The sequence below is a fragment of the Abramis brama genome, assembly GCF_963993115.1.
Source record: "Abramis brama genome assembly, chromosome: 5".
Classification (NCBI taxonomy): domain Eukaryota; kingdom Metazoa; phylum Chordata; class Actinopteri; order Cypriniformes; family Leuciscidae; genus Abramis; species Abramis brama.
The window spans coordinates 6,003,096-6,018,493 of record NC_139967.1 but is presented as its reverse complement, the minus strand read 5'-3'; the positions used below and the strand labels follow the sequence as shown (position 1 = coordinate 6,018,493).

At 40.1% G+C, this 15,398-nt stretch overlaps 1 protein-coding gene across 1 annotated transcript in view; it reads left to right on the top strand.

The window, feature by feature from the left end:
* The first annotated feature begins 3,101 nt into the window (after nucleotides 1-3,101).
* The window catches only part of rictora (RPTOR independent companion of MTOR, complex 2 a), a 39,414-nt gene continuing 27,117 nt past the window's right edge, over nucleotides 3,102-15,398 (top strand). The window contains exons 1-7 of the mRNA XM_084115827.1: nucleotides 3,102-3,184; nucleotides 3,320-3,367; nucleotides 4,216-4,313; nucleotides 7,465-7,529; nucleotides 8,469-8,600; nucleotides 8,842-8,905; nucleotides 9,002-9,128. Of these exons, the coding sequence (XP_083971953.1) occupies nucleotides 3,115-3,184; nucleotides 3,320-3,367; nucleotides 4,216-4,313; nucleotides 7,465-7,529; nucleotides 8,469-8,600; nucleotides 8,842-8,905; nucleotides 9,002-9,128 (604 nt within the window). The 5' untranslated portion in view covers nucleotides 3,102-3,114. The remainder of the gene's footprint in view (nucleotides 3,185-3,319; nucleotides 3,368-4,215; nucleotides 4,314-7,464; nucleotides 7,530-8,468; nucleotides 8,601-8,841; nucleotides 8,906-9,001; nucleotides 9,129-15,398) is intronic.

Here is a 15,398-nt window from a genome sequence, read left to right as displayed (position 1 = left end):
TGAATGGTCTCTACACCCACAGACAGTCCAACTGCTGTGGAAGAAATTCGGCAGAGCGGAAGTAGACCTGTTCGCGTCTCAAGAAAACGCTCACTGTCTGGAATTTTTCTCCAAGAGCAGGGACGCGCTGGCTCATGTATGGCCCCGCCGCCCGCTCTATGCTTTTCCCCCCGTCTCTCTCCTGCCTCAGGTGATAGAGCGGATCAGGGAAGAAGGATGCTCAGTACTGCTTGTTGCACCGTTCTGGGAAAACCAACCTTGGTTCCCAGTTGTGATGCAGCTAGCGAGCACTGCCCCGTGGCCAGTGCACAGTGAGGAGAGACCTCCTCTCTCAGGCCCACGGCTCGATCTGGCATCCTCACCCGGAATTGTGGTCCCTTCATGTCTGGGCCATCAACGGGTACATGTTGAACTCCCTAAAGGAGTGTTAAACATGATCACGCAGGCTAGAGCTTCGTCTACGAGACGTCTCTACTCCTCGAAATGGTCAGTGTTTTCGGGCTGGTGCACAGCCCGTGGCGTGTCACCCACAGACTGTGGAGTGACGGAGGTGCTTTTCCTTCCTACAAGAGCTGTTGGATAAGGGCAGGACCCCTTCCACGCTCAAAGTTTATGTGGCGGCTATAGCAGCGTTCTCGAGAACAACGCTTGGTCAGTCAATAGGAAGGAACGATTTAGTCATCCGCTTCCTTAGAGGGGCTAAGAGACTGAATCCTCCCAGACCTCCCTCAGTCCCCGTATGGGACCTTTCTACGGTGCTGGAAGCCATGAAAGGTGGACCATTCGAGCCTTTACAGACGATTGATCTGAAACATCTGTCTTTCAAGACTGTGTTTCTGCTGGCTCTCGCTTCAGTGAAGCGCATAGGGGACTTACATGCGCTCTCTGTGAGCGCGACGTGCATGGAATTTGGGCCTAACGACTCAAAGGTTATACTCAAACCTAAGCACGGTTATGTTCCAAAATCCCTCAACACACCGTTTAGGGCGCAGGTCATCTCCCTGTCAGCCCTACCGGTCCCTGATGAGGAAAGAGACGCGAGCCTCCTTTGCCCAGTCAGGGCATTACGAGCTTATGTGTCTCGCTCGTCTGTTTTCAGACAGACAGAGCAGCTCTTTGTTTCGTTCAGCGGGCGTTCTAAGGGACTAGCCACGTCGAAACAGAGCCTATCCAGATGGATAGTTGATGCTATAGCGCTAGCATATGCCTCCAAGGGCATGCAGTGCCAGTTGGGTGTCAGAGCTCACTCCACGAGAGGCATGGCCTCTTCGTGGGCCTGGTCGAGTGGGATTGCCTTGCAAGATATTTGTACGGCGGCGGGCTGGGCCTCCCCGTCTACATTTATAAGGTTTTACAACCTAGAGGTTCCCGCCCTGCAGGCCAGGCTGCTGTCGGTCTAGTTAACCAGTATTATCTGACCTGATGCTATCAGCTCAGAATGCTGCGTCTACTGAGCACAGCTCGATGATCGACAGTGAAAAGCAGTAGCACAAAGATGTGCCTGGGCAAACTGTGTAAGACCCACATTTCCCCATCAGTTCAGGCCGTACCCCGCCCTGTCTGTATGATGAAATTCGCGTCTAAGTGACGCTGCCATATGTGGAAGAGTGCGGCTTCGCCCCTCCCTCTTCCCGGACTCCCTGTGAGTTCCCTGGGTGATTGTGCACTATATGAACCCCGGGCTTTCGCCCTTGGGTCTTTGGTGTCAGATCCCAGCATGCACGGCGTTTTGCATTGATAAGATATCTTACGCAGTACGAGAGACCTCTCGTAAGAGAACGTACTCGGTTACTAACGTAACCTCGGTTCTCTCTAGAAGAGGGAACGATTACTGCGTATCTTGCCGTGCATGCACACGCTCTGGTTGCTTCGATGATGAAAAACCAGATAATAGCTGCCTGCGAGCGGTATTTATAGGCCTAGACCACGCCCGTTTCGGCGGGATGTGACGCAGCGGGCGCGAAGCACCCTCATTGGGTCTGGCGTCACGCCAGGCCTCGCTCGATAGGCTGCTGCAGTTGCCGCAGAACAGCCAATAGGTGCGCGAGCTGCCTCGCCTATGTCTGTATGCTGCCGCAACGCATTTTGCATTATTACAAAATTAAGGATAATTTTTGGCTTCAATATCTCCCGGAAAAAGGATTTTCCCCCTAGCGTAAGATATCTTACGCAGTACTCGTTCCCTCTTCTAGAGAGAACCCGAGGTTACGTTAGTAACCGAGTACGTTTTCTAACACATGCATCAGATCAGTCTTTAGCTGTTACATCATCTTGCTATTTTTCAGTTCCTGTGTCATAAATGCAGCATTTTAAAACGTTTTTAATGCGTTGTTTTATGCTTTAGTTAAATTGCGTGACAAATAATCTGAATATCAGATCAGCCTTCAGCCATTACACCGTGTTTCTCTATTTTTCAGTTATTGTGCCATGTAAGTGCAGTGTTTTACATTCTTTTAAATGCTTTACACATTTTTAAATGCTTGTTTTTTATTTATAAGTTTTTAGTATTCAGAAGTTACTCTCTTAATAAGTTAAATTGACTGCATTAGTTAAAGAGTTAGTTCGCCCAAAAATGTGAACTCTGATCAGCGTTTCTTTGATCAGTGAATGTTTCTATGTTTCTTTGATTAGGGAACATAAACAGATGCCCAACTGTACTTGTACATGAGAATAAACCTCATTGGATCTTGCGGAAGCTCAAATGTGCTGCGTAACACACGAGAATGAACCTCATTGGTTGAGCTCGAGCTTCTGTTTACCACAACTGATGTGTGAGTTGATAAATGACTAAGTGACTAAAAGCCTAAATTAAATTTGTTCCTCGGAAAATTTGGGCTAAACTGCTCCGTTTATTTATTTTTTCAAGCTCGTATTTTTAAATTCAGTAATTTCACTTAAATGGTAATTTAAGTGAAATTACTGAACTTAAAAATACGAGCTTGGTAAAAATGATCATTCTAGAAGAACATTTCAGATGGCACTTAGAGGCTTTTGCATCTGAACTCTTCCTATATATTATAATTCAAGTGTTAGCTTTTAGAACATTTTCTGACGCCCAAGATAATGAAAGAAAAAGTAAACCTCGCGAGAGTTTACGAGAGTTCCGGTGTTGTGATGATGAACGTCCCTGCCAACATGGCGGTCAGCATCCGCGGCCGTCCGACCCGGAGTGTACGGATGAGAGGCAAGTTAACGGCACCCACACCCCCGTCACCATGCGCAGCACGCTCTGTTTAAATCCCTCCGCTTGTGCAGTTTCCGTTAAGCCTCGGATAAGGGATTACGATGTCTTTATTGTTTCGTTTTTTGTGTTTGACAGGTCGGAATGACAGCGGGGAGGAGAATGTACCGCTGGATCTTACGCGGGGTGAGAGTCATCATAGAGATCATAAGGAACATCTTATTGGTGTCTTTTTGTAATAATAACAACCAGGCCATGAACGAATCCCCTTAAATTCAAGAAATTAGCGATAATAATTTCCCATCTCCTCTCTCTGGCCTGCAGACAGGAGAATGAGACTGAATAAGATGTTGTCTGTCTCAAAAACTAATGGGTTTCCTTAATAGACTGCATTTTTTGCGCCTGTGAAGCCCCAAATATGCTGTCTAGCTAGGCAGCTCACTAGGATTTGGGACCTAGCTGTCTTTAATCTTTAATACACAGTCCCATCAGTTTGTGTTGTCCAGTTAATAAGCATCTACATGTCAGCAGAATAACTGCAGTGCATTTATCTCGGTTAGGCTGTCGGTAAACAAACATGCGTCATGATGCTTTCATATCTTCATATGCTGCCTTATAAATCTGCTTTTTAAGGTTTCAGTCTCTGATTCATGTAAGCTGGTGGGTATTAAATGCAGAAAGTCTTTGACAAGCCTTATCTTGATGAAACTTGCAGTGACAATCTCTCTTGAGAAATGTACTATTTAAAGACTTAAGACTAATCTTGTAAATGTAAAAAATCACTCTCATACAAGATCCTGAGAGGTTTTCTTTGAGCTCTGCACAGGGGAAATTATGCTTCATAGTACATACGGTGATAAACTATATGATTATGTATTTACATTATGTTGTAATTTGAAGAGTTTTTAAAGAATATCAACAAATTAAATAAACATTTTCCAGTTGGACTAAAATATCTGATATATTACGTTCCACTGGCTATTAACTTTATTGTGTTTTAAGGATTTTAATTTGATTGTTTATGCTTTCCACAGAACCCTCAGATAACCTGCGTGAGATCCTTCAGAACGTTGCCAAATCTCATGGGGTTTCCAACATGAGGAAGCTCGGCCACCTGAACAATTTTGTTAAGGTAGTGCAACTTTTATTTATGCTGGTTGTTGTTTGATTTCAGCTTTGAGAAAATATCATGACTAGTAGGTCTTGCACTGAAAATACCACAAAATAGTGAATGTAAACATGGTAGAATGTGTTAAATGGAGCTGAGAATACTATAATCTTACCAAATTTCCCAAAAATACTTGCAATCAGTTTTTGAGTTCTGTAGGTGTAGATTTTAAGTGGCCCTGATCATGACCTGAACTGCATGGTCTCATGTTTGTATTGAAAAAGCTTTTTAGGAAGCAGGGGCATCAATTGGGTATGGCGGCTGCCATACCTTGGCTTCCTGGTCAGGTCAATACAAAGTAATATTTTTATTGCAGGATTAACAGAGTTTTATTAGTACGGGTAACATATAATTTGTAATTGTTTAATAAAAGAAAAAAATAAGAAAGCAATCTGGTTGTTATATTCATGTCACATGAGTTCAACGGCACTGCAAATGTGTCTATTTACAACGGGATTTTGCAGCGTTGAGTATTGTAGCCAATCACAGGCATTTCTGTTGAAAATAATGACCAATCAGAGGAGTTACCAGTAGTGAGAATCGGCTCAGTATTGCTCAAAAAGCTGAATAAGTTTACTAAGTTTTACTCGCACACAAATCCTCTCATTATAACAAACAAAGCGGACACGGTGTAAATAAAAGATTCAGTGTGAAGTTTAGTCAGATTCAGTGATTAAACGTGGAGTTTTCGCACAGTTATTAAATGAAGCGCTCTTTACTCGCTGGCTGTCTTGTTAGGGAGTGAAGATGGCTAATGAGCAAATAAGTGCTCCTCTGTCGCCATCTACTGGTTATAATAGTAATTATGTTTGTTTTTTTTCTTTAGTTTTAAAATAAGTGTTTGTATTTCACCAAGTGTTTGTTTTCGGACAATCTTTGGGGGATGAACAAAAAAATATTTTTGGTCATCACATTTAAATTGGATAATATTCAGACTTTTGAGCTTTAAAGTCCCCGTGAACCGGAAGTTGCAAACGACTTTTCTCCAGTGTTGTGACGTATTTCCAAGTGAAAGGGAATATTGAACAGAGGGCAGGGTTTTACTTTAGCGCTCCTCCTCTCCATCTCTGCTCATAACGGTTTGAAGGGAGTGGTTTAGCGTTTTCAACCCAAGCCGTCAAACTGACGTCATCAGAAAAGGAACGCCATTCCAGACCGGAAGTAACTTTTCAGATTTTGATTAAAGATTACCACAGCAAACAATTTTTTTCTGTGTATTAACTTGCACGGATTAATTTTTCACCACGAGACTAGTAATATGCGCTAACAAAGTAAATAGGGTAAATTTTGATTTCATGTCGACTTTAAGTGCTGGAAAAAGTTGTGTGTAGTACTTAAAGTCCTTAAAACAGTGGTCTATAACTTTCTAATTTGCTGTGGCAGTGATGCACATCACAAAATAATAATTAGGCTTGTCACTGCATCAAATTGTTGTAAATCGAACAAAATCATTCATAATTCCAAATATCACAAATTAATAACTTCAATTTACAGCTACTATAAGTATATCCAACTTTGTCTGCATACCGTACAGTATACTCACATAAAGCAAGTAAACATCTCGACTGCTTGATTGTTATATTGTCACAAAATGTAAACTATGTTATCGCACATCTCTAATCTGCTAAATGTGACTATAAACATTACATCACTATGATCTTCTGTAAAGCTTCTAATCTAAACAATGGACAAACAAATAAATTTGACTTGATAAAGATTGATTTTGGAGTCAATAAGGTTGAGATACACTGTTTTATAATGAGTTAATTATGTAATTTTTATGTAATGTTAATTCTAATCAGATGTTTTTTGGCCTGGTCCTGTAAGAAGATCTGTTCTGTAACATGGTAAACAGCAGCAGGCTGTGTGTGTGTGTGTGTGTGTGTGTGTGTGTGTGTGTGTGTGTGTGTGTGTGTGTGTGTGTTGTCCATCTTGAGCACCCTCCTTTCACTTTCTTTCTGAGAGAGTTTGTTTTGTGTGTGTGTGTGTGTGTGTGTGTGTGTGTGTGTGTGTTGTCTATCTTGGGCGCCCTCCTCTTACTTTCACTTTCTTTCTGAGAGAAAACTGTCTTTGTTTTGTGTGTGAGAGTTTCATGTCAGTGTGACTGAGGTCAAACCTTAAGACTGTTAGTGCAGTTAGTATGTGTGCAGTTTTTCATGTGTTTAACTGTTTTGTGTGTGTGTGTTTAACTGTTTCTTTGGTGAATAATAACTCAAGCGGTGTGTGTGTGCATGAATACCGTGTATGGCCTTTTAAGGATGCTGAGATAGAGGCGATGTAATCCTCTCCGAGGGTCACACGACCCCTTCAGACTTCCTGAGCTCTGACATCATCATAAACACATGCACAGCCTGCCAAGGTCATCACACTACTGCTCAGTAACACACACAAACATCTTTAATAGACACAGCGCACTTATTTTACACTGTACGGTCAGCTTAGTGCAATTGTTGATGTGTCTGTTTTACATTTTAGTTTTGGGTTCAGTTTATGAAGCTCATCATTACCAGATGATGTTTTGCATCTTTGATCATATTCAAAACAGCTTTGAGAGATTTGAAAAAGGAGGACTTTTAAAGAATATTATACATGTGTATTTTCTTTCCTGGATGCTAATTGGTCAAAACAGTGTTCCAGTTGCACTAAAATACCCCAAATTTTAGCAGCAACTGATTACCTTTGTTTGTATGTCAGAAACTAGATCTAGTTCTAGTGCAATGTTGACACTAATCAAAATAATGTTGTAAGGAAAATCCTTTTTCTTTTTTTAAAATTCTGTTTTATACTCATTTTGTGTCTGACAAATTCCGCATTCTTTGATTTATAGAAAGTTCAAAAGAAAAATAAATATTTCGTAAAATTGTAACATTGTCGTTGCTGTCACTTTTGATCAATTTCATCGTTTTTTGCTGATTAAAAGTAGTAATTTCTTTTGAAAAAACAAACAAACTTTTAAACAGTAGTGTATTTTGTGAAATCTATATTAATGCATATATAAATGCATATAACTATAAATTTGTGATTAGTACTATTAGACATATTGAACATTGAAACATTGGATTTGAATGTTAATAAATATAATGTCTCTCTCTCTTATTCTCTCGTTCTCTCTTAGCTCCTGAACAGTGTAAGTCACTGTGAAGAGAAATTAGGATTTACGCATGAGGAAATCATCATTTGGTAAGTTTAACAGTTGAACTTTCTCTTATTCTGTTCCAGTAGCTGGTCACTGACTACATAAGCCGCTTTCCGACCAAGTAGTTACAGGAACTTAGTTCTAGGAACTGTCCACTTCTAAACAGTTCTAAGAACTACTCTCCCCCAAACTCGGTTTTGCTGTTTGCGTTCGCACTGGCCAAGTGGCCATAGGAACTGGTAGGAGGGGTAAGGGAGTGGCGCAAGCACGGTGACTTTTATTTTGACGGCGCGACGGACCTTTATTTTGGCGGCGCTGAGAACGCCAGAGCAAACAATGCTTGCATTCTCTGTGTTTATTAGTTAGCGATCTGTCTAACAGTACTGTTTAACATGTTATTAGATAGAACTGTTATAGAAAGTAGACAGTATATGAAAAAAAGGTTATTAGCCTATGCCGTGTGGTTGATGTCCAGTGTTGCTAGCTGGGCAGATAAACATAATCATGTTTGACTTGGTCCCCTCAAAGTTGCGTTGGATTTTCTCTTCAGCATAAAGGTTTAGAGACCCATCTATCACTGTTTTCCATGTTTTATAGTTAGTTTATGGAGTAAATATATAGGCTATAATCTGTGTGTTTACATTCTAGCCGTTTTAAAAATGGCGGGTGCTGATGCTCCGCGTGCGTTCGGTCAATCAGCGAACACTAACGTCACGGGTAGTTCCTATAGTGCTGGTTTAGACCCTACTCTGAAGTAGGACCTAAATTAGTTCCTCCAAATGGAGTTCCTAGAACTAAAATCGTTCCTAGTTCCTGCGGTGCGAACACGCCGACATCCGGGTACTTTAGCCAATAGTTCTAGGAACTGTGAAAAGGTTCCTCCGGTCGGAAAGCGGCTATAGACAGCATCCATCATGGAGTCTCACTGATGAGTGATTTGGTGCGCTCTTCTTGTGTTTCTCATTCTGTCTTTATCGTTTTAGTCTGCGTGTGGCATTGCTGAATGAGGTGAAGGAGGTTCGGGCTGCAGGTTTGAGAGCGCTGAGGTATCTGATCTGTGACAGCAGCATCCTCCAGAAGGTTCTTCAGCTGCAGGTGGATTACCTGATCTCCAGGTGAGCTCGCACACCTGCTTAACTTCCTCAGTGTCTTCACGAAACCTAGATATCCTACTGTCTTGTGTCGTGTTTTTGTCTTGAGATTTGTGAAATTATTTGCTCATCTTTTCAATGTAAAACTAAATTGTGAAAATATTACCATTGGTAAGCTTTAAAGTGCTCATGTGGGTGAACTTGACTTTCAGCTTCCGTGTCCTGGTCAGAAAGTTTATCTTCAAACTTGTTGATTTGTGTTCAGGTGTATTGACATCCAGCAGAGTAACGAGGTGGAGCGAACGCAAGCCCTCAGACTGGTCAGAAAGGTACCACCTCAAACCTCAACTGTTGAACTCATTATAACCTGTTTATGATTTTGTGCTGGGTGAATTTGATCTCAATCTGTTATTTTTCCCTTTCAGATGATAACAGTGAACGCACAGCTCTTTCCCAGCTCTGTGGCGAACTCTCTGATCGCTGTGGGCAACGACGGGCTGCAGGAGAGGGATCGCATGGTTCGAGCCTGCATCGCCATCATTTGTGAACTTGGTGAGTTAAAGGGGTGATGAACTGAGAAATCTAATTTTCCTTGAGCTTTTGACATAGAGGTCATCATACTATAAAAATATCCTGTAAGTTTCAGAACTGAAAACTTCCTTGTTAGTCCAATAAAAGCTGTTATTGACACCAGGCACAGCGAACGACAGGTTTTTCAAAGTGGGGATCTATGACGTCAAAGGGTATCAAACACCGCCTCCGCAGAAGAAGATCAACGCCTACTTCAACACTGCCTGTTAAGCCCCGCCCACCGATCTATGCTTTACATGAAACTCATTATAATATGCAAAACTGTTATCCAATCATAGCAGTGGGCGTTTACTTCCAAGTCTTCAATGCGGCACGCCCATAAAAACCGAGCGTTTCAGGAGCTAGGCTCAAAACCAGGGTAGAAAATAGATTATTACTTATTTATTTTGATGTTTTTGAATGTAAAAACCAAGCAAACATCATAAGTTGACCTCAGATAACAATATAAAATTTTTTAAAAAGCTAGTTCATGACCCCTTTAATAGTGGCGTTTGTTAAGTCAGTGTGCTAATACTTATTTTAATGAATTGTTGTAAACTTTTTCAGCAAAACCAGGAGACGTTTGGGATAGTTTCAAGAAGTTATATTCTTTATTGAGGACGCTGCTGCATTTCTTCCAAACAGTCTGACTAACGTAACTTTTACATGGTTTCTTTATAGGCATGTCAGTGGGCTGTCCTTAATGGTGCTGACCATGCACACAGCCTTAGTTAGGGATGACCACTAAATCTAATCATCTAAAGACAATAGAGGCAATTGCCCCCAACTGAGATAATGGTACCCCCCCCAAATGGTATAAACAACAAATGGTCACGAGACCTAAGACTATGTAAACATTCACACACAGTTCAACTCTTAGTTGGAAGGTCAAAGACTAACAAAACCCCTGACTATTACAATGTTTAGACAGCTGACTTCTGATCAGTAAATTGATGCCATCATGTTCACCTTGAATGCCCAATACAGTGTAATTTACCTTAGTTTTTCATGTGATGTTATGTAAGGAAGTAGGATCAGCAGATCTAAAACATATTCTTAAATTTGAATCCTTCAGTCCCCTCTTTGAGAGTTCTTAAAAACTCTCACAAAAATACAAATTTAGACACTTAAAAAAGTTCATTCTTGTAACTTGAAAAAGTTACAGGCACAAGCATGATCTGTGTTGTTCATCTGTAATTGCATGCTGACACAGAAACAAAACATGCAATTTAGGGTCCGTGAATTTTCTGCGTTGTGTATTTTTCATTTTCTTTGGTGATAGTTCGTTCAGCAGTGGGTCTGGTTGTCTTCTTGAGGTTGGGGCTTCATACGCAGATGAGACGGTCGTTGCATATGGATCTCGGAAAAGCCATCAAGTTTTATCTGCACACTGTAAGACAGAAAACAGAAAAACAGAGAGCAGTATTTCTTCAAAACACTACGGTTGTAGCAGTTTAAACACTATGGTTCTATCGTTTTCAGAGTCTACTGTTGTCGTTTCATTCTTTCCCTATTTCTTAATTTATTTGACACCTATGGACCAGTGAGGTAAGGATGGACTAAATCGGGAAAGGCCTATGAGGTAGTGTCTTCACCCTGGGTTCACCCCCGAAGCCTGTTGCGTTCAGTTCTTCCCAGGGCACCTCACTTGTCCGTGTCCTATTCTGTCCCTGTGTTGTGTACACACTGTACAGTGTGTGAGAAAATTGGCACATTTCCATTCTCCAGTGAAACATCAGTCCTAGTAGACATCATTAACAGAGGATGGTTGTCTGACTGCAATATTCTGTGGCATAACATTTAAGGCTGTGAGAATACTGAATGTCCCCCAAACAAAGGCTGAGACAGTCACTTTCCTTTTGTTCTATTAAACAAAAATAAGTCTTTCATCTTTGTTGTGAGTTACTGGGGAAATTAAGCATTCACAGCCAAAATGGTTAACACCGTATCAAGTTGCCCCACGAGTTTAACGAGGAGGGGAGGGGCTGCTTCAGAATAGCAAGCAGGCTAAGCAGAAGCTGATTAACCTTGTTAACTTCTTTAAAGTTCTTTTTGTTTTTCCTACATTCTTTTCCAAAATGTCCATGCTTGCCACAGTAAGAACAACTGGCTTCTCTAGGACATTTGCGTTTCTTTTTCTTCTCTGAGTTGACCATAACAGAAACTGCTGCAATTCTTACTCTCTCTTTGACATCAGAGTCTCTTTCCTAAATAGCTAAACTGTCCAAGTTGTCTTGCAGGGTTCTCGTACACCATGTGATGTTTAAGTAAGGCAACGCCTTTCTGTGTTCTGGCAAAAGACAATGAAACCATGTGCGAACCAAAGGGCCATTATCACCTAACACCTTCTCTGGCGTTCTTCACCTTCTCTGCAATTCCACTGTACACTGCAGCTGACTGACAGAATCGTTCTGTGTACTCACAAACAGTTTCACCCTTCTTCTGTACACAATTGGTAATTTTCGACCAATCGATTTTGGGTCCTAAGATATTCTTTAGGATTTTCAAAACACCTTCTCTCAAATCACCTTTACTGACATGTTGCAGTTCGGAAGTAACAGCAGACTCAAAATTGTTGAATTCAGATTCAGTTAGAATTTGTGACATCAGCTGTGTGACTTCCGGCAACGACATGTCGTAAAGATGCATTTTACTGATCAATGCTCTTCTAAATTCAGAAAAATTTGTTTGCACTGATGGCAAACTTTCAGCAATTCTCTCAATATCTTTAGGACCTAAAGATGTTTTGACTGCTTGTGGCTGCAATATGGGGGTTGCAAATGAAACTGTATCAACACCTTTTCCCTGAGGCTTTTGTCTAGCTACGCACACTTCAACTGCATTTACATCTGCATTGACATTGTTCTCTATTCTATCAAAAGACTGTAAATCAGGATAGCTTTCATCTGACTGTTGGTCTTCTAAATCACCTTTGGTTGAGGCTTTGTTATGGCCCACCTTTGTCTTGAGACAGGACATGTGAGTCTGCAATTGTTTGTTCTGATCGTTCAACTTAGCAATACACAGAGCTTGTTCTTGTGCAATGGATAAGCTAAATTCTCTGTGACAACAGATAATGCCTTTCACATTTTTCTTCCTGATACATGCACCCAACACTTTCTTACAATCTTCAATTGACCATACTTTGTCTGGATCAATGCCAAATTTCTTTGTTAAATTCAATCTGACTGGCTCAGTCACGATGGAGTCCATGTGCTCTGATAACAAAGACTTGAATTCACTATCTGTCCAAAAAGGTGTAATCTGTCTAGTACTTTTCCTAAACATTTTGTGAATTTCTGTTACCACAAACAAACACTAAAAAAAAACTTCTCTCTACTGTCTTATAAACAGGGGGTACAATCTTATTAGCACATGACGCTAGTCGTCTCTAGCATACACACAATATTAACCTGTTAAGCTGCAACCCCACTTTTGAAAAATCCCCAGAAATGACATACCCAAACTGAAACAGATACAGTTCATGAACCCTTTGCACTAAAAGCACAAGTATGATCTCGTTTGAAAGCTGACACCTGGCAGTTTATTGTAAATGTAGAATTAATTGTCATAATGAAAATTTTTTTTATAAATAGCTTCAAAGTTTTGTAAAGTTATTAGAAATTAATTTTTATGAAACATCCTCATGAAAATAAAATTGAAGTTGGCACTGTAGCAATCTAGAAATGCACTACAGCTAAAGCCACATGTCTAAACATTTTATGTTTAAAATCTGAAGATAATAAGTCCAAAACTCTGTATTTAGTTAAATGTTTTTCAAGACCATGTCAAATGACTTTATTTTGATTTGACGCTAAAATGCTACTGATGTTTATTGTCATCTTCTAACCATCTATCCAGTATATTGTCTCTATTGTTTTGTGGTGCAAACGAGCCCCATTCAGTCTCAGTCTCCCCCTGCACACATTCACACCTCTCCAGCCTGGTTATGGCTCTAAATATGCATTTCTTTTGTCTGCATTATAGTTACTAACGACTGGCTATTCACAGGCTATTCAGGTTTCAGTCCCTAATTTCTTTTCTCAAAGTTCACCTCACATTTTAAACTGTATCAAATGCATTTCTTGAATAAAGAAACATTTCAGTAAGCATTCAAAAAATAATAAAAGTATAACTTCTAGGTGGCAGGTGCACCTAGGGCTAGCTAGCATGTTAGCTTAGCACACCATCAATACACGACAATTTATGAGATTAAAACCATGTTTGTGTTCCAAACTTGCTTTATAACGCAAGACGAGTATTTTCAATAATCTTCTGTGATCTAATTTGGCTTCAGATAAAAAAATCAGACAGAAAATATACTATTGGATAGTGTTCTGCACAATGATAGCCTATATAGATTAGCATTACATTATAAATATAATCTATTATTATGAAAATACCTGGCATGGCTTGAAAAACACAGGTAACTCAAATATCATTGCAATCATGTTTATTGTCTTCAAAACATCTTTATCTGCATGTTACAGCGCGATCTCTGTAGCTTTGTGTGTATCAGTGACGTCCTGGAATGTCACATGATCATGGCTCTTCTTCATGTTCCATATATGGACTATTATTGTGCATAATAGCGCCCTCAGGCTATTGGTATGAATTGAAAACACAGTATCAGAGTACCAAACGCTCATAAAGATTACATCGACGCATTTGGGTATAAATTCAATAAATATTATTCCTGTCTATAGAAATATGATGTAAATCTATGAGAATCTATCAATATTTCTCCAAATCTGCACATTTTTGAGCTAAAGCCCTGAAGGACATTGTTTTGTGAATCGCTGTCATGACGACAGCACAGAGTTTTTTATGAATGAAAGCGGCTGACGCGCATAATTCATATTAAAGGTATCGACTCATTTTTTCATTTCATAACTCCTGACACAAATTAAGACATAACTGTCACTATGAGTTTCTCAGAATACAATAGTGGTCAAATACTGAAACTTGAGTATTATATCTTTTTAATTATGTATAGTTTGTCAAGGTATAACATTAAATCTGATAGTAATTTTGAATTAAATAAATAAATAACACTTCAGTGCGCGGGCGCACTGGCAACGGTTAACAGGTTAACATGTAACTGTTAATCTTCCCTGCCAACAACAGGGGATAAATTTCATCTCTAAAAGAAAAACTTTTTTAGAGGCTTATCTTTAGTTAACCAAACTCTACAGCTGTTTGTTAACTTCTTCTCTGAACGGCGCAGAGGAAAAACAAATTTGTACTGGTCTGCATTGGTTCTTTGAATGGAGTGAAACTCACCGAATCGTTGGTTGTACAGAAAAAATTTGTCTGGAACTCAGTCAGCTTTGTTGAGATCTTTGAGCTTGAAGTTTCAAGATTCAGTCTGGAACTCAGTCAGGCATTGAGATCTTTTTGGAGCTTGAAGTTTTCAATCTGGAGGAAGCTGGAAAGATTCAGTCTGGCAATATCTTTTGTTGAGCTTGAAGTTTCAAGATTCAGTTCTTTGAGCTTAAAATTCTTTGAGTTTCCTTTGTCTCCATCTGGGTCGCGGCAGCATCTGTTGTAAACTTTTTCAGCAAAACCAGGAGACGTTTGGGATACATTCAAGAAGTTATATTCTTTATTGAGGACGCTGCTGCATTTCTTCCAAACAGTCTGACTAACGTAACTTTTACATGGTTTCTTTATAGGCATTTCAGTGGGCTGTCCTTAATGGTGCTGACCATGCACACAGCCTTAGTTAGGGATGACCACTAAATCTAATCATCTAAAGACAATAGAGGCAATTGCCCCCAACTGAGATAATGGTACCCCCCCCCCCCCCCCCAAATGGTATAAACAACAAATGGTCACGAGACCTAAGACTATGTAACATTCACACACAGTTCAACTCTTAGTTGGAAGATCAAAGACTAACAAAACCCCTGACTATTACAATGTTTAGACAGCTGACTTACAGCTGACTTCTGATCAGTAAATTGATGCCATCATGTTCACCTTGAATGCCCAATACAGTGTAATTTACCTTAGTTTTTCATGTGATGTTATGTAAGGAAGTAGGATCAGCAGATCTAAAACATATTCTTAAATTTGAATCCTTCAGAATGAACAGATGAAAAACATTGTATAAGGGCCTTTGTGTGCACAGCTGTGGGTTTTTAGCCCATGTGTCCTCAAACGCATTGCTACGGGCGCTTTGGTGACGCAGCATTTTTTTTTTTCAGTTGAAACGCTGATACGGAACATTCACGGAGCTGTTACTTATAT